The sequence below is a fragment of the Syngnathus floridae genome, chromosome 10 (assembly GCF_059516105.1).
Source record: "Syngnathus floridae isolate MCC-2025c chromosome 10, RoL_Sflo_1.0, whole genome shotgun sequence".
Taxonomy (NCBI): Eukaryota; Metazoa; Chordata; class Actinopteri; order Syngnathiformes; family Syngnathidae; genus Syngnathus; species Syngnathus floridae.
The window spans coordinates 7,702,009-7,722,906 of NC_142422.1; the positions used below are offsets into that span (position 1 = coordinate 7,702,009).

The following is a 20,898-nucleotide window of genomic DNA, read 5'->3' on the forward strand; positions in this document are numbered from 1 at the left end:
TGTGACTTCAGGACTCAATTCAGTTGTAGTTATTCAGAACAAAACGAACATAGACACTAACCCAATCAAATGCTGCAGAAATTCATTTAATAGTGATGAGAAGATCTGGATGGATATGTGAAACAGAGTAGTTTTCAGAGTATGGGTTGTTTCAATTTTTACATGGAACTTAAAATGTAATTGATCAAACAAATTATTACTTTATCACCTTACAGGTGAAGGTAACACAGATGAGTACTTTTATTATTTAATCTAGTCTTATTTACTTTTAAAGTAGTAGTCTAGCGTTCATAAACTGTTGACTAAAAAGTATCATTTTTCCCCATGATGGCGAATGGATAACTCCTTTACATCATAGCAGCCCAGTGACCCGTTGAGAACTCCACATGTCTGAGGTTTGCTGCAGTGCGTCTTCTTACAGGACACCAGCCCACCTTGGCATGCACACAGCTGATGGCAGTCCGGGTAGAAGGTCTCACCTGACTCAATGTAGTAACCTTGGAAGCGGCACCCGCACTCAGCTAGTGCAACGCAGCGACCCTTGTGGAAAAAGACAAAAGCAATGAATGTTTGTATATTATCAATAATAATCACCAAAGTCCCCTACCTGGCTCAAAACATAACCAGGGATGCACATGCAGCCCTCACTGGGTGGAGCTTTACATTCAACAGGTGCTGATAGAGAGGTGCAGCTGAGTGGACAGCCAGGAGCTGTGACGCTGTACATACTGTTGGCTGGACACTGCATCCCTGACACACACAATAAAGGCAAAAACTCTTCAGAAACTTTTTTTTTCTTTTACACAACTGTAGTTACATTTCCACTAGTGATGAAGAGTTATTGCACTTACAGCAGAGTCCCCTTGTCCTCCATGACCTCACACAGCCTCCCTTCACCTGACACTCTTCTACATAGTTACTAATAATGTCACAGGCAGCTTCCTGTTTGCCATCCATCAGCATCATGTCATAGATACAGTCGTCACGGAACTGCTTGGAATCCATTCGGCCTATGCAGTCAGCCAGGGGCCCATCCTCTGCTGTGATGATGTCACAAACTGATGTGTAGCTTGGTGGTTTTGTGTCAGGGTTGAGAGGCTGGGCACAGTCCTTACCTGACAGCAGAAGCACATTAGTGTCAATTGAGTTTTACATACTAGACCATTGTTTCACATTATTTCAGCAGCGTCAACCCTCACGTACTACGATGCTGACTTGACGTAGTTAAGTATCATGTTAAAAGTGTGTTTTTGAATAAGCACAACATAGAGTACACATATTAATGGATAGCTTACATTCTTTAGAGCAACCTGGACTATTGGCGACCCATTGGTTTACTCCAAACTCATTTGCAGTAGTAGCTGGCGTCCCATTGGGCAGCGTCAAGTCATCAGCGGGATTATCATTGAAGTTTCCACAGAGACCGCACATGGTACCGTAATAACTAGTGGCCAGCTCCACTCTGACTGCACTTGCAAAGTCAAAAGAGACCTACCATGCAGTAAAGAGAAATATTTTATTCTCACATCTCATCACTTGCAAAGACATTTCAGAATCAAACTTTATTTTTGAGTATTCCAGAAGGTTTCCCTTACCTTTAAAAAGGTGGTTTCGAGGACAGCCAGTCTGTACCTACGATATACCTGAACCAGTGTTTGATTGGATGAGAAGGGCAGCGCGTATTTCAGCTCGTCCACCTGCAGCGAAAAATCCATGCAAAATTTAAAGTGTGTGCAAGTGTGTGTGTTTGTTTATGTGTGTATGTTTCTTACCAGCACTTTATATGGATAGTCCGCTGAGAATTTGTATGTGTTTCCAAAGACTTTTACAATCACCACCTTGGCATAGGACACTCTTTTGTTTCCACGATTGTTATTTTCCAGGTTTACCTACATTTTACCAAACACATAGACCCACAATAGTGCAGTATAGAAAAACAGAACAACAACAAAACAACCATGATTAATGTACAGTACCTCAAAGTGTTGAAGACCTTCATCATTTTTACACACAGTGGCCAACCGGTACACACAGTTGCCTTGAAAGTCAAATTTGAACCCATCAAAGGTGTAGAAGTGAGGATCTCCCTGTGCAGAGCAAGTCTTGAAGCTGATCGGATAACAGTCCTGGACTCCATCCACAATTTGGCACTGTTCTCTGGATCGACACCCCTTTGGCTTGCATTGTACTGTTTGCGTCGCAGCATCACACACACATTGTTCTTTGCACTGCGAGTCTGCCCAGAACACCTCACCCGGCAGGTAATAGTAGCCATTAAGGTTACAGCCACAACCTTTCTCCTTTTCAACACACCTGGAAAACATCAAAATGGATATCACAGGGCATTATACACATACTACTGACTGATAAACCAGTTGCTCTTCTATTTGAATCGGACAATAGAATGAACTTCAATTGGCTTCCTAATTGGCTATTAATCCGATTCACACATCACTGAAGATTGATTTAGATCAGGGATTGTCAACCGGTGGTCCGCGGCCGTCTAGTGGTCCGTGGCGATATTGTAATTGGTCTGTGAAATTGGAAATAGAAAATTATTGTAACGTTTTTAAAAATAAATTGAGTTATTATTTAGACTTGATTTATTTTCCAGCAAATTTTGTGACTCATTTACTCATTCAAATTATGTCAAATGTAGTTGAGATTGCCAAAATAGACTTTCAGATGCAAATAAATAGCCTGTATAGGTCTATCCTTCTTCAGTGCAAAATAAAATAATATTCCGCCAAAGCAGAGGTCCCTGAGTTGCTTCTTGGTTATAATGGTAACGAAAACCCCTGATTTAGATAATTGTGCTACTATAAGAAATAACTATTAGAATTAGGGCAGATGTTTTAAATTAGGTCACGTTATCACATGGTAATGTAAAAAATGGGACAATGTTTGCAATAACCCATTTCGGCTGAGAACATATCCCTGGTCACAGAAGCAACCCTCAACGCAGGCCTTGTGACACACTTCTGGCTGAGCACCACAGCTGGCTGGACATGCTGGGCCACACACCTCATAATGACTGTTTGCTGGACATTCAATAGCTGTGGGCACAGAGAGAAAACTTGGAATAGCTTTCTTGGGGAAGATGCTTATTGGTGCTTGATCTGCAGTTATTAAAGATTTTTGTGGGGTTAAATAAATAAAAATAAATTCAGTGCAATAATAATGGACATCAATTTTTTCCAATTATTGCTCTTCACAAGCCGGCCTCTTCAAGTTGAGTACATGTGGAAAAACTCACTGCAGTTGGCCTGTTGTCTCCATGGCAACACAGGAGCTCCAGCTTCCTGGCACTCAGCAAGGTAATTGCTCAAGGACTCACACAGTACTTCATGTCGTCCTGCATTGACACAGACATCGTACAAGCAGTCCGACACAGCCTCCCCGACTGGCACGCTACCATGGCAACGGGAAAATGGACCCTTTTTATTGCCAAGGATCCCACAGAATTCAGGACCGGTGTATCTGAAGTAGGAATAAAGGGTTTGTTTTTAAAAACGGTCCATGTTTTTAAAAAATACTACATTTACAGCCATACATTAATTTATTTTGTCAAATATATATAGTTTGCCAAGAACATGCTGCAATCTGCTGTATGTTACCTTACACGGTCCTCTTCAGAGCATTGAGGACACACTCCATCGCAGTAATGGTAACAGAATGGGTCGCCATCATGCACGCTCCACGTTCCCGCCCAGTCTGTCACATTGACTGCAGTGCGGCCTCCAGGAGTTGTCATCTCATCATCCTTATTGCCATTGTAGTTGCCACAAAGCCCAGCCACATGACCATAATAGCTGCTGCTTAGGGAAACCATCACCAGTGTAGACCAGTCAAATGTGACAGTGACGCCAATATCACTTTGTAGGATGCCTCTTACTCCTGACTCTGTTATAGAAATGCTGCCTTCATCTAAGAAGACTGGGAGAGCAGTCTTAATACCGTCAACCTAAAGGATGAAAATAAGAAATAAGCTAAAGGAGTAACTAACTTGACCAGGTACCACATGTGACGTCTATATGATCGTCATGATCTAAATAAAAATGTTGCAGGGTGCCAGCCAATTATGAAACATTCAGACAGAGAAGAAAGACCAGTCCACCAGACTTTGACATTTGAATCACAGCATAGCAGAAGGACTACAGGTAATTAAATCTTGGATGGTTTTACAATCATCCAGTCATGCCTTGTCACCTAGAGGGTTCTCAGCAGATGTTCTCTTTGAAAAACTGAGAACCCTGTGCATGGCACTGAAAAGAAACATAATACTTTACAGTGATTTTCTCTAAATTTTACCTCCAGACTTACCAATACAAAGCCTCTTTCATCTCTTGGAATGAAGATAGTATAGCCCAACAACTCCACAGTGGCCGAACGCACAAAGGAGCCTTCAGAGTTCCCACGGAGCTCATTTTTGGTTGTCACAGTTACCTCTGGCAGGGAGGGGTCAACACCTGGTGAGGGTGAAGTAAGTTTCATTTTAACAGGTGAGCTCTAGAAGTAAAAAAAACCCTACCATTTAATTTAATTTAATTACAGACCTGTGGTATTGACAAGAACATATGTGCAAGTTCCTTGGAAAGAGTAACTCCAGCCATCAAATGTTGTGTAGTGTGGGTCGCCAAAAGCCCAACATAGAACATTCGTGTCAGGCACGCACACTCCTTGACCTTCTGATACTTCACAATGCTCTTTTGCTCGGCACACAACCTCAGCACAGGGGTCTGCAAATAAGCAAACGTTAACACAGTCAGGGCCAACAGAATTTGGATTTGTTACTTATCAGTTATGCTAGTGACATTGTGCACCTTGTTTCCATGGGTTCACAACTGAATATGTTAGTTGACTGACTTCATCACTAACCTGTGGGGAAGCAGCCCATCGTCCCATCTTTCGTGGTGCACTCTTCCCCCTCCTGGCAACTTGTGGGCTTACAGGTGAACTGACCAGACTGGCAGACACAGTGCTCAGAACAGTCCTCCTTTAATACCGGGGTGTCTGACTATAAAAAGAAATTTAAGGGGGGTATGGTCAAAATAATGTAAAATATATTACACATAATAATTCTATTTTTACATTTCATCAACCACACTTGGCCTCTACTACAGAGTTGTTGTTAGTAGATGTGGCAGGTAAATGACAGTTTTGGATCAATATCAGGACATTGTTGACATTGTGTTTGGAAAAAAAATCATTCTCAGGTTGTCTAATACGCCACCAAATTCTGCCTCGTATTTTTATCTTCAGATTTGACAAAAGGCTCATTTAGGAGACACAAAGTCTGATGTGTGTCTGTTTCTTCCGTTTTAGGTGGCTGGAATCTTCTCTTCAGTCTTTGAGCTTTCTCATAACCTTTCTTTCATCCAGACCTGAATAAGTTTACGAGAAAAGGATAAGACTTATTAGATGAAAATGACCTTATAATAATGTCCGTCCACTACGCAGCCACATTTCTCCACAGGCACACAACGATTTCCATCTGACATGAGTCCGTCGTCACACTGGCAGCCCTCTTGACACACTGGACAGGGGTCGGACCTCTCCAGAGAGGCACAGGTGGACGAGCAGGAGGAGGAGCACAGCTCATAGTGACTACCTGCTAGACACTTCAGAGCTACAGTGAGAAAAAACAAACAAACACCAAATGACCTTAATATGACGGATAAAATTGTAACATTGCTGGTTAATTTAGGAAAATGTTGGAAAATAATCAAATGTTGGAATGATTTGCATGAAATGTGATGTTAAGAAAATTACACTTACAATAATTCAAAATCTACAACTCCTGATAGAAATACAAAAAAAACCAGGCTGGAGTAAATTGCAATCTTGTGAAGGTATTATTGTTGTAATCGACACCAAAAATGGCTAAAAAAATCTAATAAAAAATCAAACAGGTTTTGAGGGTTAAGAAATACTTAACACCTGAATTCCATATTATAATACCAGCAAGCTTCAACAGTTTACATCAGACTCACGACAGAAGGTGTCACTCCTCCATTCGGTAATCTTTGTGCCAGCTAGTTGGCAGGCGCGGACATAATTCTGAATGTGTCGACACAGAACCTCCTGGTCTTTTTCTTTTGAGGACATCTCCCTTGAAATAAAAAGATGATTTGAATATTCAGTAACCATGGTACCAACTTAGGTTCATCACCTTACTGGCATATTAGATGTTAAGTTGTTAGCAGATTTCCAAACCTGACGCAAGAGTCAACGTTAGGCATTGGAGACACTGTGGCATGGCATCCTGAAAACGGCCCATGTTGATCTTTGATGATGTCACAAGCCTTTTCAGCTTCTGGGGTCACTTGTCCATTTGGGTCAGGACAGGAAGAACTTGCACAACCTGTCTCACAGGTCACATCATCCTTTTCTACGACGGAAGCGGAAACATTTGCCGGCTTTCCTTCCTCCGACGCCAGGTCATCTGATGATATGTCATTGTAGTTGCCACAGAGACCGGATGGTAAACCTTGATAGGTGGATGGGATTTGTAACATGATGCCTGCTACAGTGTCGTAGGTCAACTTTAGATCAAAGTCAGTTTCTATAATGATGTTGATGCCATTCTGATACGCTTGCACCTTTCCATCTGTCAGTGATGCAGGCAGGGAAACAGCGATGCCATCAACCTGACGTGCACAAACACACAGGGCACATCAAAACTTATCTTGCCACTTCATGTGACTAAGCTAGTTTGAATTAGCAATGTTTTGTGAAGCCATACCTTAATCTCCCAAACAACCCCAGTCTCCATGGTGATCTCCACATCGTACACTTGGAGCTCAACGCTGCGAGAGACGTAGCCATCTTTGTTGGTTTGTTGCTGAACCAACACCGAATAAGATGCCACGTGTTCGCCCACATCTACCTCTGAGAACTTGAACAAGCAATTTCCCAACAGAGAATATGCCTAAAAAAAATATAGGTCATCATTGTAAGAAAAATTAGTAACTTACTCTTTATAATAAAAACACTTCTTTACCTTCCCATCAAAAGAGAGAACCGATCTAACGCCGAAAATAGAACAGGAAGCGATACTTTTGGGAGAACAAGAGGCCACGCCGTCTGTCACCACACATTTTTCATTATGCAAACAGTGGAACTCAGGATTACATTGTACTTGTCCATTGTCTCCACAGGCACACTGAGTGTTACATGATTCTCCAAGATAGAAAACCTAAGAGAGGAGGACAATTGAGCATGGATGTTGTTGCAAAATTAAACTGAACACAAATGCAGCGCTTACCTGTCCACGTTGATAATACTGTCCTTCATATTGACAGCCACACTCCGCTAAAGGAACACATTTGTCATGGCTCAGCATAAATCCATCATCACACACACAACCCTCAGTGCAGGGGGCGCTCTCATCGCAGCCTTCGGGGGTTGTAAGACCATTGCAAGTAAGCTGGCAAGTTGGGGCACACACTTCGTAGTGACTGTTTGGACCACATAATGGAGCTGGCAGAGAAACATACACAAAAATGATCAAGTGGAATGAGTGGTTTTATTGAATGGAGAATATTAATAGTATAAGAATATTATGTGTATTTATTCTGTCAGCCATGAGTGTTTATTTGTGTGAGTGCAGGCCTTACGACAAAACTCCTGTGTTCTCCAAGTCTCCACTGTAGCTCCTGCCTCCTGGCAAGAGGTGCTGAAAGCTGAAAGGCTGTTGCACAAGGCGGAAGCATGGCCTTGGTACATGCACAAATCAAACACACAATCTTCGAGGAAGCCAGTGTGCTCAAGTTTGCTGTGACATTCGCTGTATGGAGAGAGGAAGAGAAACATGACAATTGTATATAAATAAGTGGGAGGCTGATGGGCTTTGCCACGTCATCTTTTATTTCAACATGAAATAATCTACTAAATGTGACGTCTACCAAGTTTCATCTAAATTCTACATAATTCAATAATATTCATCTTACAAACAAAATGAAATAATTGCTTTCCAATTACGTTAGATTTAAATGAAACAATATATAATTTTTTGGAGTGTGCTGGCATTAGATGCTTTAAGAATAGAGCTCTTACCTGAAAGGTCCAGATTTGTCTGCAATTATGCCACAGTAGCGCCCCTGCTGGTAACGTAGTATCTGTGCAGGCTCACACTTTGGGCATTTATTATCAGGGCAGTCACTAGTGCAGCCAGAGTTTCCTCCGACCTGAACACATAAATAAATAAATAAATAAATAAATAAATAAATAAATAAATAAATAAATAAATAAATACATACATAAAAAAATAAATAGTGCCATCACCTATGACACCCATGTTATTTACAAATGCCTTATCCATTTTTTTTTTTTTTTTTTTGCATCACTTGTCATATTGTGATACAGTAATGTCAAATTTTGGACTTAACGTTCTTGACCTACTTATACACACCTTCCAGCTGTGGCCAAATGCATTAATATGTTTGGCCTGTGTGCCATCCGGTTGCAGCAAGTCATCACCAGGTTTTCCATTGTAATTTCCACATAAACCTGACAGAGAACAGACGTTTAAATCACAAATCCTCCATTATACACTGTCGCTGGAAAGTACTGATGACGAGTGACACCCATTTACAGTTCTTACCGGTTGTCGCAGAAGCATATGAACTGGGAAGCGTTAAGCTCACATGGCTGTTCCAGTTGAACTTGAGAGTCAAGCCAAAGTTTGTTTTCACAATGCCAAAGTAACCTTTACGGAAGATGGAAAGCTTGCCATCCTCTGTGATGTAAGGTAAATTGATGGAGCGGCTGTTAACCTGCAGAAGGAAGAGTATCAAATCAGACTGGATCATCATATAATGTCTATAATGAAATATTCAGGCTTGATACTGATGCATTACAAAAAAAATAAAAATAATGAATGCCATGGCATTGTACTCTTTCAGTGTTGTGGAGAAGGGACAATCAGGCTTACCAGTATTTTCCCTTGATCATCACGACTCATGCTGACCGTGGAGCCAAGCACAGTAAGAGAAACAGACTTGACAAATGACACTCTCTTATTACGTCCTCTGTTCTCGGTTTGGACAAGAACCTGGAACGGTAGCAGGCCCTGTTTTGAAGCTTCATCGTGTTGAGATAGAACATAGATGCAAGTGCCCTGGAAATCAAATCTCCGATTGTCAAAGGTTGTGTAGTGGGGGTCTCCAACAGCCTGGCATGTGCCATAGGATACTGGGAAGCAGTCTCTTACACCCCCTTTCAAGGCACAGTGCTCGTTCTTCTTGCAGGTAACTGATGTGCACTTCAGCAGAGAAGCAACAGAAGGAAACATGAATAATAACAATCACATAAATAGCATCATGTCTCAATATTGTTTTGTCAGAGAGTCTAACTATTTCTATTTACTACAAACTAATACCTTGACATTGCCACTGTGGCACTGGCATCTGGTAGTACAAGTGTTGTCGGCCCAGAAAGTGCTGTCTGATGGGTAATATTTGCCCTGATGCTGGCAGCCGCAGCTTGACTGAGGAACACAGCTGAAGAAGACACAGAAAAAGCATTGCAATAATTGTCATTTTTTTGACAAAAAATATTTTTTGTCTTAAACATCTTGTCAGGATTCTGACTATTCTGCTAAAATTGGCTACGTACATTCTTAATTTAACACATCTTTCAAAACTACCTTTGAAATGAAATGATTAATAAATCAAAAGAAAATGGTTCTGGGGGGGTTTCTGAAAAAAAAAAAAAAAAAAAAACAGAAAAAATGACGGGTCATTTTTTTAGAAAGGTGATAATTTGATAATTCCATGTCTGATACACAGTGCTCCCTTGACTTACAAGTTTATTTCGTTTCATCACCATGATCATCATTCAATTTATATAAACTAAAACAAATACAATCGATACGTATTCCCCATTGTTGATAAGTGAAATGCCATTAATCTCTTCTAGCCTGTTTGTTTCCTGTTTAATAAGTAGCATGTACAGTACTGTGAAGTATGACAATATCATAAAACACTCTAAATAGTAAAATAAAATGTAAAGAAATTGTATTGTTTTTAAGTGTATTGTTTTATTGATGATCGCGACTGTCTCTTCTTGTGTTTTAATTTTCTATACTTGTTTCAAGACCAAGAGTTAGAAAAAAAAAAAGCGTGTGAAGTCAATGTTCCAAGTTAACCTGGAACGGCATTTTCATTTACCTGTCTCCATTAAGCACGAGTCCTGCATCACACTGGCATCCCTCCACACAGGGCTCAGTACATTGCTTTTCATTGTCTGTGGTCCCACAGGAAGGAGGACACGCTGAGCCACATGCCTCATAGTGGCTGCCTGCTGGACAGGAAAGAGCTGCCAAGAGAAGAATGCAGATCATGAAGAACGGTGTTGAAAAAATATCCGAATCCGATTTGCTCTGAATGATATCCTGCACGACATGGCTGTCAAAGGTCAAATCAATGCATGGATCTTTTAGTTGAAGTCATTCATTCCTTAAAAGTGGAAGTGGATTTTTTTCTCCACATTAATGTTCTGTGCACCCCTACGAGTTTAAACACGGCATTCTGACTTACGACATTTCGTGACCATTCTCCACTCGGGATTGACCTTCACGCCCTCTGACAGACAGGCATCATTATAACTCTTCAGGTTATCACAGAGAATCTGTCTCGCACCTGGAAGGCCACACAATCAAATCAGCATATTTTTTTCCCCATTACATAAATTATTCTAATACTTGGAGAAAAATTAGAGGAAGATACAATTTTTTTGCTTACCCTTATTGATGCAGACATCATAGATACAGTTGTCTAGGTAAAGAGATGGGTTGACCACTTTGTGGCAAGATGAAAAGGGTCCATCTGCCTGTGTTAGTATGCCACATTGTTTGGGATGACCAAAGTAGGCCTGCTTGTCTGGTGAACATGTGGGGCACCGCCCACCACAATTATCATTACAGAAGAGATCGGGATCTTTTATTTTCCACTGCTGGATCATCTTCAGCACAGCTGATAGGCGAGACCCTGCAAAATACAAATTACAAACTGCTTATTGATTGTAAGATTTTTAGTGAGCAGTTTAGGAAATGAGATCTTGATTTTCTGTTGCATCATAATAACACATTAAATTTTTTGTTGTTTAAATCCACAATAAAATAAGACACTCATGTGGTTAACATGAATAGAATGGAACTAAGTTCCAAACATTATGGGAAACCACATGTTGCATCTTTTCAGGAAGTATTGCAGTTCTTATGACTGAAACAAAATTGTGTCTTTCTGGTAGTCAAATTAATCTCTTTTGTTTTTTTAATATCATTTGTGTAAATTTGCGTGCGCTTGATTCTAAATTGCATTGCTGCCATTCTTGGTCAGGAGCTTGGAATGGAAATCTTTGATGTCAATGAGACCAAATTGGTTAAATAAATGTTAAATCTCTCATTGGGTGAAGTTCAGTATTTTTGTTTTTACTGTAATGACTTGTATGGATCATCCAATTTGATGATGATGGCAATAAATGAATTACTACAGCAACTATCCACCCACATGCACACATGTCCCGAGTGCAGAGTTGCTACTGGTTACCGTTTGGCTCGGGCAAATCATCTGTTTTGTCTCCATTATAGTTCCCACAGAGGCCTCCGAGGTGTTTATAGTATGATGATGGCACTGTGATGTAAAGCCTCATGTTCCAGTCATATTTCACAGTCAGACCAAAGTCAGTTCTAAGGACAGCGTAGATCCCGCTACGCTTTACAGTGATCCGCCCATCTAATAGCATGACCGGTAAGTACTGCAATTCACCATTTACCTGTAAATAATAATGAACAATAAATCACAATTGTCTTTTTTTTTTACTTTAAATGAACATTAGTAATACTGTAAATGAACATCTCTTGAGTTATGTATTTACCTGAACTTGTTTTCTGTGTTTGCCAATAACAATGGTTTGTTGGTAAACGGAGACAGTGACGGTCCTCACAAAGGAAACCCGCCGACTACCTCGGTGGTCATTCTTGGTGGTCACAGTGAAAGGCGTAAGGCCCGACACCTTCTCTGCAACTGTTGCCATAATATACGTGCAGGAACCCTGGAAGAAATATCAGCTACATTAAAACTAAAACCATCATAATTATCAATACGTATTGTGGTTTTAATTCCCTAGCTTTGTTAAGCCAGAAATTGTATACTGAATGTATATATGATGGGAGTATCCTAAGCGTACCTGGAAGTCATAACGTCTGCCATCAAATGTCAAATAGTGCGGGTCACCAAGGGCATGACAGGTTGCTTTGGATGCAGGCACACATCTTCCATCCACACAGTTCTCCTTTTCTCTACATTTGACATCTTCACAGGGATCCTTAGGTGGTGGCGGAGGAGGGGTTCCTGCAACACACACAAAAGTCAGATGTTGACGTACAGATACAACTCAGTCATTCTCTAGAGCGGCAAATCTGGATTTTGTGTTAGACTTTGCATCTTAATCTGTCTGTGTGTGAGTTCTGTGCACCTGCGGAGCAAACTCCAGCCGTTCCGTACCCGTCCCGATCTTTGCCACCGTAGACGTAAACAGCCATACGTGTGTCACCTTCCACTGTCACATGACTCTTCTGTGACCCCACCGCCACATTAGACCACACCCACTGTTGATCTGACTTGAAGCTATTCCACTGAGGTGACAGGCAGCGTCCTTTGAAACACACTTTCACACTTGATGAGCCCTCTCGCTCTGACAAAACGGCCACAGTGCTGGGGAGCCCATTCACGGTCTCCACGGCCCAGCTAGTGGAAAACTTGCAGGTGGGGGTCAGCGTCATCAGGAAAGGGTCATGTGGCTTATTGTTGCTAAGAAGGAGCACCATGACTTTCTTGTTGCTTTTGACAACTAGAGGATGTTTGTCGATCAGTTTCTGGTAGGTGATGAGTCCAGCTGTCTTCAGCATCCTGTTGGTACATTTAAATACATTTTTTAAAGCACACAAAAAATGTCAATTCTGAAAAATTATATTTATCAATCTAATCTACAAATGACTAGAACAACAATCCTGTTAAATCCTATTCAATGGCTTATTTCAAACACACTCTCAAAAAAAGTCAATAGCCTGTAAAAGTGACAATCATTTTTGAATTTTGCTTTTATCCTGTTTTTTTTCTTTTTTTTTGGAGGGGGGTCTGCAATTGTAGTCATCCTTTGAAGAGATTGAGCAAGCTCTATCAAACCACCATTAGTTGCTGAAAATTCACCTATATTCAGAGGCCAAAATTGCTTTGGCTCTATCTGGTGGTATTTTGGTACCATTGAAGCAATTTAAACTAAGTAGAGGAGCTTTATTTAGACAAAAGTAGTCATGCACCACCATCTTGTGGCATCAATAGACCACTACAAACACTTGCGGGGAATGTCAAATACTCCCAGATTTTTGCTCTTCACGTGGTCCCTATCCCCTATGACTCGCGTGGTTACAATATGTCCAATTGGCAAACTTGACTCATTCTAGTATGTATAGAACATTTCGAAGTATTTAAGAGATTTGGTAATATTTAACTCAACTCTTTGGATGCTGAATGATGACCTCTCTGCAATGTGAGCTCCGTGTTGTCTTCAGCAGCTACTATCACGGCCCAGTTTGTGGCCTGGTGGCTTCCTGTCCTGGGCACCATGTAGTATTTACCCAGACTGGACACAGGGGGAAGCTGTTCATACACATGTTCACATCCCAAACCCATTGTCAGACACTGGTGACCTGCTACGACAGCTACAGGAAATTTAGACCGAACGAGGCCTGTCCAAGTGCTGTGACTCCGTACGAGATAGGACGCAAAAGGTTCAAGGGTAAAGGTCACTGGTTTCCCACTTTGCCAACGCCCCCCACCTCGTAGCAGCACGTCAGCGCTCGGTAAGATGGTGACGGGGTTTGGGCGGTCACCATTAACAATGGCCAAGAGCTTGTCCATGCCATGTGAGCCTCCTCGCGGCGTGAACACTAGGTACTCTGTTCCGAGCGCTGCTGTTGGAGAAACCACCGTTCCATCTCCTGTCTTGCTGCGCCGGTTGAAAGAAACCACCGAGATTTCAGCACTGGATGAAATTCGAACTGCGGACTTTTGGCTAATGAGTTGCTTCTGCAGCTCTGCTCCAAGTGGCAAACAAACCCAACGGCTTTCACCTGATGACAGGGTCAGCTTCAAGGAGAAGTCCACAGAAGCCACCTGCAGGTCAACAAAGAAAGCTTAAAGGGGAATACACTACCAACAAAAATTGACTCCGCAGTATTTCTGACCTGAATGTGGACATTAGCAGCGGAGTCCATTGCTGTTAAGACCAGTTGGAGTTTATGGTCATTTCCAGAAAACATCATTTGCCAGAAGTAAGACTTCTGATAGTTAGGAAGAAATGTTGTGATGAACTCCTTTCCTGTCGAACACCCATGACATACTGGAGAGCCCCACAAACGTTAATACATTAGGTACAGTCACACATGTTGATACATGTTTACTGGTAATACCTGGTAATAGCATAGCCGCAGCCAAACACATGAGGAGATGTATTTCCATGGCTGAGAAATACAACATGGAAATAGTCAGACATGTAAACATCAAACTTTTAAAACATCGTATGCATTTTTGGGGTTACTAAGGTTAAACATACTATATCTGAATGTTGTGAAGCTTTATAGGGATTGCTTGTATAAAATAATGATTGGACCAAAAGAATTATAATAATGATTCTGGAACCTAGTAAATATCATTATTTCTTCTACAAACTGGAATTCGGCAAAATTAGAATTAGCAATAAAAGAAAGTTCAACATCAAGCATGGATTTAAGTAGGCATTCTAAGATGCATTTGTCAGTCCAAACAATGCACAAATCCTTTAAGTCATTTACAATTCAGTATACAATACACAATAATAAATGTATTAATAAAGTCATTCTCGAGATATTGATATTGTCCAAATAAGACGAAACACTGTATATGAAGAGCTCGTCAAAAACACTTAGATCTGTAGAAAAATATTCAGACGTGCAAATTTACCAAACATTTGATCAATTTAAAATTCACTCAGTCTGAACATGCTCAATAAAGAATAATAAAGTTTATACTCTACATAGTGAATTACATTCCAAAATTGATTTTCTTGAAATGTTACTTTTTTTTTGGTTTTGAAAACAGCTCTTCATACTATGTGTGGACAGGATTGCTTTAAGAATGAAAAATAAATGCTATATTCAATCCTTATTAATACAGGTCACAATCGCCATATATAGGAGAAAATGCATTTTTACTGTACCTGTAGTTGGCCATGTACTGTGTAAAAGGTAGGACAGAGGTGGGACTCTTATATCAGGGACATCGTGAGGGAAAGACAGAGAGATGTGTACAGAGAAAATCAACTTGCCGTCAAGGCTGAATGAAAAGTATATTGAATAATGGGGTGTTTTTGTTGCACTATGGTTAGAAATAAAAGGAAAGGTGGGGCCTGCTCAAGACATTTGATTAACCTAATCAGCTGGAGCTGACTTTGGGCATTAGACAGGTTACGCTCAGAACTGAAAAGATAACGTACTCAAAAAAATATACAAATATTGGAAATAACTACAGACTAATACATTTCCACACATTGTATGTACAGTACATCCCTGCTTGAAAGTCAAAGCATAACCACTCCCAAATGACACCGCTGGAAGCTTCAAGAGAAAATGATGTGATGATAGTTTCTTTTCTGTAAGCAAAACAGCAAGACACATGATTGACAGAGGCATACAATTGCATGGTGATCATATGCATACTCGTTTATTTAGCTAATATTTGACCAGTCAAGGTTGCATGCTGACAGTAACACCAATTTCATTGTAATTGAGCCGTAGCATAAACCGTTGACTGTTAACCCTTCAATCACAAAGACAATCATTCACACTTATGGGCAGTTTGTAGTAATTAATTCTCTTTACTGTTCATGAATGTTTTTGGACTCAAGGTGTACCTGGATAAAACACAGAACAGGTTAACTGCACATAGAGATTTTGAAGCATTACTGTCGTGTAGGTGTCGTATAAGGCCAGTTTGGCACGTACACACTTGTGCAAAAAAAAACCAAACAAAAAAAAAAACACGTTTGTACTCGGGGAGCTGTCTTCCAACCACAATAGTCCAGTTGAGACTGATTTAATGCCCTCAAAATAAAATGACCTAAATGAATGACAAAATTTGCACGCTTACCCACAGACCAGGATGCACATAAACCATAATTTGATTTACCCAAAAAAATATTTTGAGATGTGATTATAACGCTAGATAATAAACTTTATGATTCCTTTACCATACAAAATAATTTATTTACAATGAGCATTTATCCAACTGTAAAATAAATCAGAATGAAACGGTAGGCCAGTGGTGTTTAACAATAAACTCTCAACGTGGCAGCAGCAATGGAGATTCTTAAAACAATATGGACTAAAGGTGGAGATGGGTGAATGCCGAATACATTTATAGTGTGCACAAGTGTATCAACATTCTGCTTAGTAAGCACTGAAGTGGCATACATAATTTTAGATGGTCACATTATGTCATTTCACTGATCTAATTATTTGCTTTATTGCCGATCTTGAGGGGTGAGAGAGCTGGAAACTATAAAAAGCTACTTGAGCATTTACTCAATATCCTTGCTACGCAAGGTCCATGTAGTAGTGCACTGTCTGTCCACACAAGTAAGACAATTTAAGGGGCTAGTTGACTATGGCACACTAATAGAAACTTAAATGTACTCAATTGTTGTATTACTAGCTTTAGAATTAACCTAAAATGAACTGTGGGACATGATGATGGCCAGTGAACCGAACAGACACACAACACCCACAAACTCAATTGAAATAGTATTTAATGCTTAGATGATACTTAAAAATATACAAATGCATTAAAACTAATGCAATGATAGATTTACAGCTCCCCTCTGAAGCTAGAAAATATTTATACACTCAACGCTTAATTGAATGTATTAAAATTCTACCATGCAAGATTACCATGTAAAACAAACATAGACTTACATGCAGAATTGGAGTTACTGAACAATTCTAATGGGCTTATTTTTATGTGATATTCAAATGTGTTCAGAACTAACAGTAAGAACATAATATAAATCCAGTACATGTTACATCAACACAAATGATGCATTATTTCTTTTCTTGGCAAGACTTACATCAAAACGAGTAAAAAGCTGAACGCTAAATTCAAACTTGTGAATTCAGTACATATATTGCTGATAATTTTCCATGTCTTATTCACTTGTGATTTTAAGTCATATCAGTGTTTGGCAAAAGTGTTCATCTTCATAGTAACATTTACTGCATATCAATAAGTGACCTAATTAAAATAACCACGTTAAAATATTCATTTGAAATTTGAAAATTACGACACATTGAAATATTCCAGCCGTACACAGTATAAACTGGTCTTAAAGGTTGAACTAAAAAGTCCCCGAGAGCATTGTCTTGAGACTTGAGCAGGAAACGGCTTTCCCAATTTAGTGGAATTAAAAATTAATGGAAGAAAACGATTTGACGATTTACAGTTGGGCTGAACACAAAACAAGCACTGTCACGACATCAATTCAAAAATAAAAGTCCTTTTATGCACTACCTCGTATGGAAAACACACATTTTTAATTTTGTAACGTTTGATTAAACGAGAATCAAAAGTGAGTCCAGTACTAGTCTTCTTCCTCCTCATCACCACCAAAGGACAAAAGGCTGCTGTTTTTCACTTTTTTCACAGAATTCACTTCCTTCTTTTCTTCTTTCTCTACAACGTCCCGCTTCTTTTTGCTGGAACTGGCAGTTATTCCTTGGAATTTGTCAGAGGATGAGCGCTTAGCTGGTTTCTTGAAGAGGATTTTACCATCGGAGCGAGGCTCGTCACCTATGAGCCATATGGAAGTGTGGTTCATTAGAACTGAGCTTTCAAAATGAACCAATTGTGAAATGGAAAAAAAGAAACCAAATGCGATTTATAGTGGAAAAGATGAATACCCTAAAATTATGAATTTTTATTCTGGAATTAATCATCCCATTTCATTCAACATTTTTTCAACACTAGATAAAATGTTCCTCAAAGGATGCACAAAAAGTAAAACTGTCAGCATGCAGGGACACAGTCATTTATTTTTCATATAAACTAGGGTCTGGCATTGCAATATTTACACATGATAAATAATTATTTTGAGGCAGAAATTTTCACACCAACCAATTTCTGTGAACACTATTTTCCCCAGCCCTGTTATGAGCCAGCTGACTTTAGAGAACTTACCTTATGGTTTTGTGCCATCAATAGGCAAGTAACTTAGCTTTACTCGCCATTTATTTTGTTTTACAATATTATTAATTTTCTACTTGTGTAAAATTCAAGAATGTCAAAATGGTACTTACATTGCCTTTACAGGTTTTACTAATGGTGAGTTAAACCCATTAAAAATGTTATTTCAGTGATCAACAATTCAAGTGGCTGTTTTTTGATTTATTATTTGTTTATCACTTGACAAGTGAGCATCAGATGTATGAACATATAAAATGAAGTCAGCTCACGTTACTGTAATCTTAAAAAAAAAAAAAAGAGTCTTACTTTTCTCTGTATCTCCGTTAGGTTTTATTCCTTCCTTTTCCTTGAGATGTTTAACTTCGTCGGAGTTCAGGTCTCCATCTTTAAGGACAACAACTTGAGGCAATTCATCTTCCCGATCACTCCCACTGTCATCATCCAGTTTGGGCATCTCCTGACGCTGCACACGGTGACAAAATAGGGGGTAAATATTTGCGAAAGCTTACGCATGCGAAAGACTAGTAATTGTAAATGTGTTCAATTGCCTAGTGGTTGCCAAAAGTGGAGCAATGGTTTTTATCAATTATAATTTAGATTTAATAAGTATGAGATAACAAATACAGTCATTAGTTTAATTCAAATGAACAAATCGTACAAGGGTTGCTTGGGTCACAATTCCCGATTAGCCAAACAGCATGCTACATACCTTCGTGTCAACAGTCGGGCCTTCTTTGTAGCCAACATCATTTTTAAACTTCTTCAAAAAGGAAGGTTCCGCTGGTTTCACCCAGGACACACCACTACCTTTGTTCTTATTCATCACGGTGCAATAAATTACAATACACTCTGGAAAATCTGCTGGATCGTTACAATGGATGTCTTCCTACGAGCGCAAAACATTACGTCATTAACATGCGCCCACTATGTCACATGATCCTTGGGAGCGACTGCAATTGGTTGTAATGAGATTACGTCTTTATGAATGTTCACGAGGACAAGACCCGGATGTTTTCATTTTACCTTCAAACTATTTTCTGTGTGCTGTAGATAATTTGAATTTTTGTTTTGGAATACAGCGCTTCCTATAATTGTTCAAAAATATTTCTTTAATTCCAAATAAAATATTTTACTATCAACCGTACTAAATGGACTTATAATACACTTTTGCTTCGAAACTGAGCAACCAGCGGTTTATACAAATTTGGTTTCAACTTTAGAGATTCTCTGTTCTCGTAAATGAAAGTAACTAATAAAGCGCTCCACCGACTTTAGAGATGATTTCGGGTTCTATTTATGCTTTATTGGCGGGTTGTTTGGCTGCTGCCGCTTCCTTATCGGCTAAACTAACTCTTGGGGCAGACTACCTGAAGGAAATGTGTGAAGCTAGCATGTCTGGAGCGCAACACGACGAAACTGTGTGCCTCTGGGTAAGACTTGTCTTGAATATGTGCTGTGCTGTAACTTCTTTGGGTAAACTGCAACTGCTAGAATGACGAGACAGCAATTGAAGCAAAATTCTAGTGGGCACAATATATTTATACATACCGCCTGGTCAAAGGTCATGTCATCATACTTTGTTGTCGCCATGGCAACGTCCCATCTTGTGTGCAGCTGCACATCCCACTGCGGCTGCTGTGCGTCGCCCTGATGTTCCTCTGCAATGCTGTTATGTGGACCTTCTTCTCCAAAGCTCTTCGCTACAGCTCTTCTTCTGCCAGGGCCACTGCCACCACTACTGCGGGCAACTTTATTTCCTCGGTAAGTTGTCCCAAACTCTCAATGGGTGCAATAGTCAGTGAACGACAATAGATTCTCATTAAACTCTTTTTTGTGCACTTAGGCCATACTGGGGAAGCTTATTTTTGGAGAGAGTCAATCAGTTCTGTGGTGGGTAGGCATCTCTCTGACGCTGTGTGGGCTGCTGATGCTTCATGGATCCACGCCTCAAGCTCGACCACAGGACGCCAAAACAGAATAGTTATTTTTACATAAAAACATCTTCATATGTGTGTGTGTGTGTGTGTGTTTCTACCCGTTTCAAGATTGTTGAAAAGGACAATTAAAGTGTAATAGGTGTCTACATATACAATATATTGTTTATTTTGGCTGAACAATATTGGATAAACGTGTGATATGCAATATGGGTAGCGATGTTGATATTACTCCAATACAAAACATACTCAAAGAAACATTTTGGACATGCAATGAAAAATGTAATTTCTAATGTGGCAAAATAAGCAAATATTTTTAATTCCCCTAGATAACGTTAAAGTACAAGTTTGCATCTAACAGATGAAATTCAGATAAAAGTATGGAAATTAAGAAATTTATTACATCTTTGTGATCTGCTTATTGTATAAGCCTATATTGTGATATTGTTATTTTTCTAAATTTATTGTGCAGCACTATTGCTTATAATTTTGAGCTTATTTGGTTCTTAAATGTCTGAAATTGTTTGTTGTGACCTAAATATGGCACTTTAAAGTGTTATTTATTTCATTTCTATTATTTTTTCTTCCTTTTATGCTTTAAATATGTTCGAAATAAAGACATCAAATTAATTTAACAGTCAATATTTTTTCAACAGGAGAATGAAGCACAAATAATCGGATCAGAC

The 20,898-nt window shown here is 39.6% G+C and overlaps 3 protein-coding genes across 3 annotated transcripts; 1 reads left to right on the forward strand and 2 right to left on the reverse strand.

The window, feature by feature from the left end:
* Positions 1–70: 70 nt before the first annotated feature.
* Positions 71–15,335, reverse strand: LOC148392211 (IgGFc-binding protein-like). Its single transcript, XM_088387559.1, has 36 exons — positions 15,262–15,335; positions 14,477–14,527; positions 14,252–14,406; positions 13,522–14,180; positions 12,481–12,914; positions 12,193–12,356; positions 11,881–12,057; positions 11,553–11,778; positions 10,746–10,991; positions 10,542–10,643; positions 10,173–10,320; positions 9,383–9,503; positions 8,936–9,265; positions 8,606–8,777; positions 8,414–8,511; positions 8,059–8,189; positions 7,620–7,789; positions 7,268–7,482; positions 7,004–7,198; positions 6,746–6,931; positions 6,217–6,650; positions 5,994–6,112; positions 5,433–5,629; positions 4,879–5,017; positions 4,557–4,739; positions 4,324–4,469; positions 3,618–3,964; positions 3,257–3,480; positions 2,915–3,056; positions 1,977–2,313; positions 1,773–1,889; positions 1,596–1,697; positions 1,296–1,491; positions 852–1,115; positions 608–750; positions 71–540 (listed from the first exon to the last, which is right to left on the reverse strand). Exons 2-36 carry the CDS (start codon positions 14,523–14,525, stop codon positions 313–315), a joined length of 7,296 nt encoding a protein of 2,431 aa, XP_088243685.1. The 5' UTR covers positions 14,526–14,527; positions 15,262–15,335; the 3' UTR covers positions 71–312.
* Positions 15,336–16,831: 1,496 nt separating this feature from the next.
* Positions 16,832–19,234, reverse strand: kiaa1143 (KIAA1143 ortholog). Its single transcript, XM_088386355.1, has 3 exons — positions 18,988–19,234; positions 18,585–18,741; positions 16,832–17,885 (listed from the first exon to the last, which is right to left on the reverse strand). Exons 1-3 carry the CDS (start codon positions 19,099–19,101, stop codon positions 17,677–17,679), a joined length of 480 nt encoding a protein of 159 aa, XP_088242481.1. The 5' UTR covers positions 19,102–19,234; the 3' UTR covers positions 16,832–17,676.
* Positions 19,235–19,261: 27 nt separating this feature from the next.
* LOC148392213 (transmembrane protein 42-like) lies at positions 19,262–20,842 on the forward strand. Its single transcript, XM_088386356.1, has 3 exons — positions 19,262–19,708; positions 19,893–20,039; positions 20,122–20,842. The coding sequence occupies exons 1-3, from the start codon at positions 19,556–19,558 to the stop codon at positions 20,257–20,259; spliced, it is 438 nt and encodes a 145-aa protein (XP_088242482.1). The 5' UTR covers positions 19,262–19,555; the 3' UTR covers positions 20,260–20,842.
* Positions 20,843–20,898: the final 56 nt, after the last annotated feature.

Bases quoted from the DNA above. Each gene is read 5' to 3' on its own strand.
- LOC148392213 (XM_088386356.1), top strand. From the start codon at position 19,556: ATGATTTCGGGTTCTATTTATGCTTTATTGGCGGGTTGTTTGGCTGCT. The intron at 19,709-19,892 runs GTAAGACTTGTC...TCTTGTGTGCAG, and splicing joins ACGAAACTGTGTGCCTCTGG to CTGCACATCCCACTGCGGCT. The intron at 20,040-20,121 runs GTAAGTTGTCCC...TTGTGCACTTAG, and splicing joins CGGGCAACTTTATTTCCTCG to GCCATACTGGGGAAGCTTAT.
- kiaa1143 (XM_088386355.1), bottom strand. From the start codon at position 19,101: ATGAATAAGAACAAAGGTAGTGGTGTGTCCTGGGTGAAACCAGCGGAA. The intron at 18,742-18,987 runs GTATGTAGCATG...CACCGTGTGCAG, and splicing joins GCCCGACTGTTGACACGAAG to CGTCAGGAGATGCCCAAACT. The intron at 17,886-18,584 runs GTAAGACTCTTT...TATGGCTCATAG, and splicing joins TAACGGAGATACAGAGAAAA to GTGACGAGCCTCGCTCCGAT.
- LOC148392211 (XM_088387559.1), bottom strand. From the start codon at position 14,525: ATGGAAATACATCTCCTCATGTGTTTGGCTGCGGCTATGCTATTACCA. The intron at 8,512-8,605 runs GTAAGAACTGTA...GTTCTCTGTCAG, and splicing joins ATATGCTTCTGCGACAACCG to GTTTATGTGGAAATTACAAT. The intron at 7,790-8,058 runs GTAAGAGCTCTA...CTCTCCATACAG, and splicing joins GACAAATCTGGACCTTTCAG to CGAATGTCACAGCAAACTTG.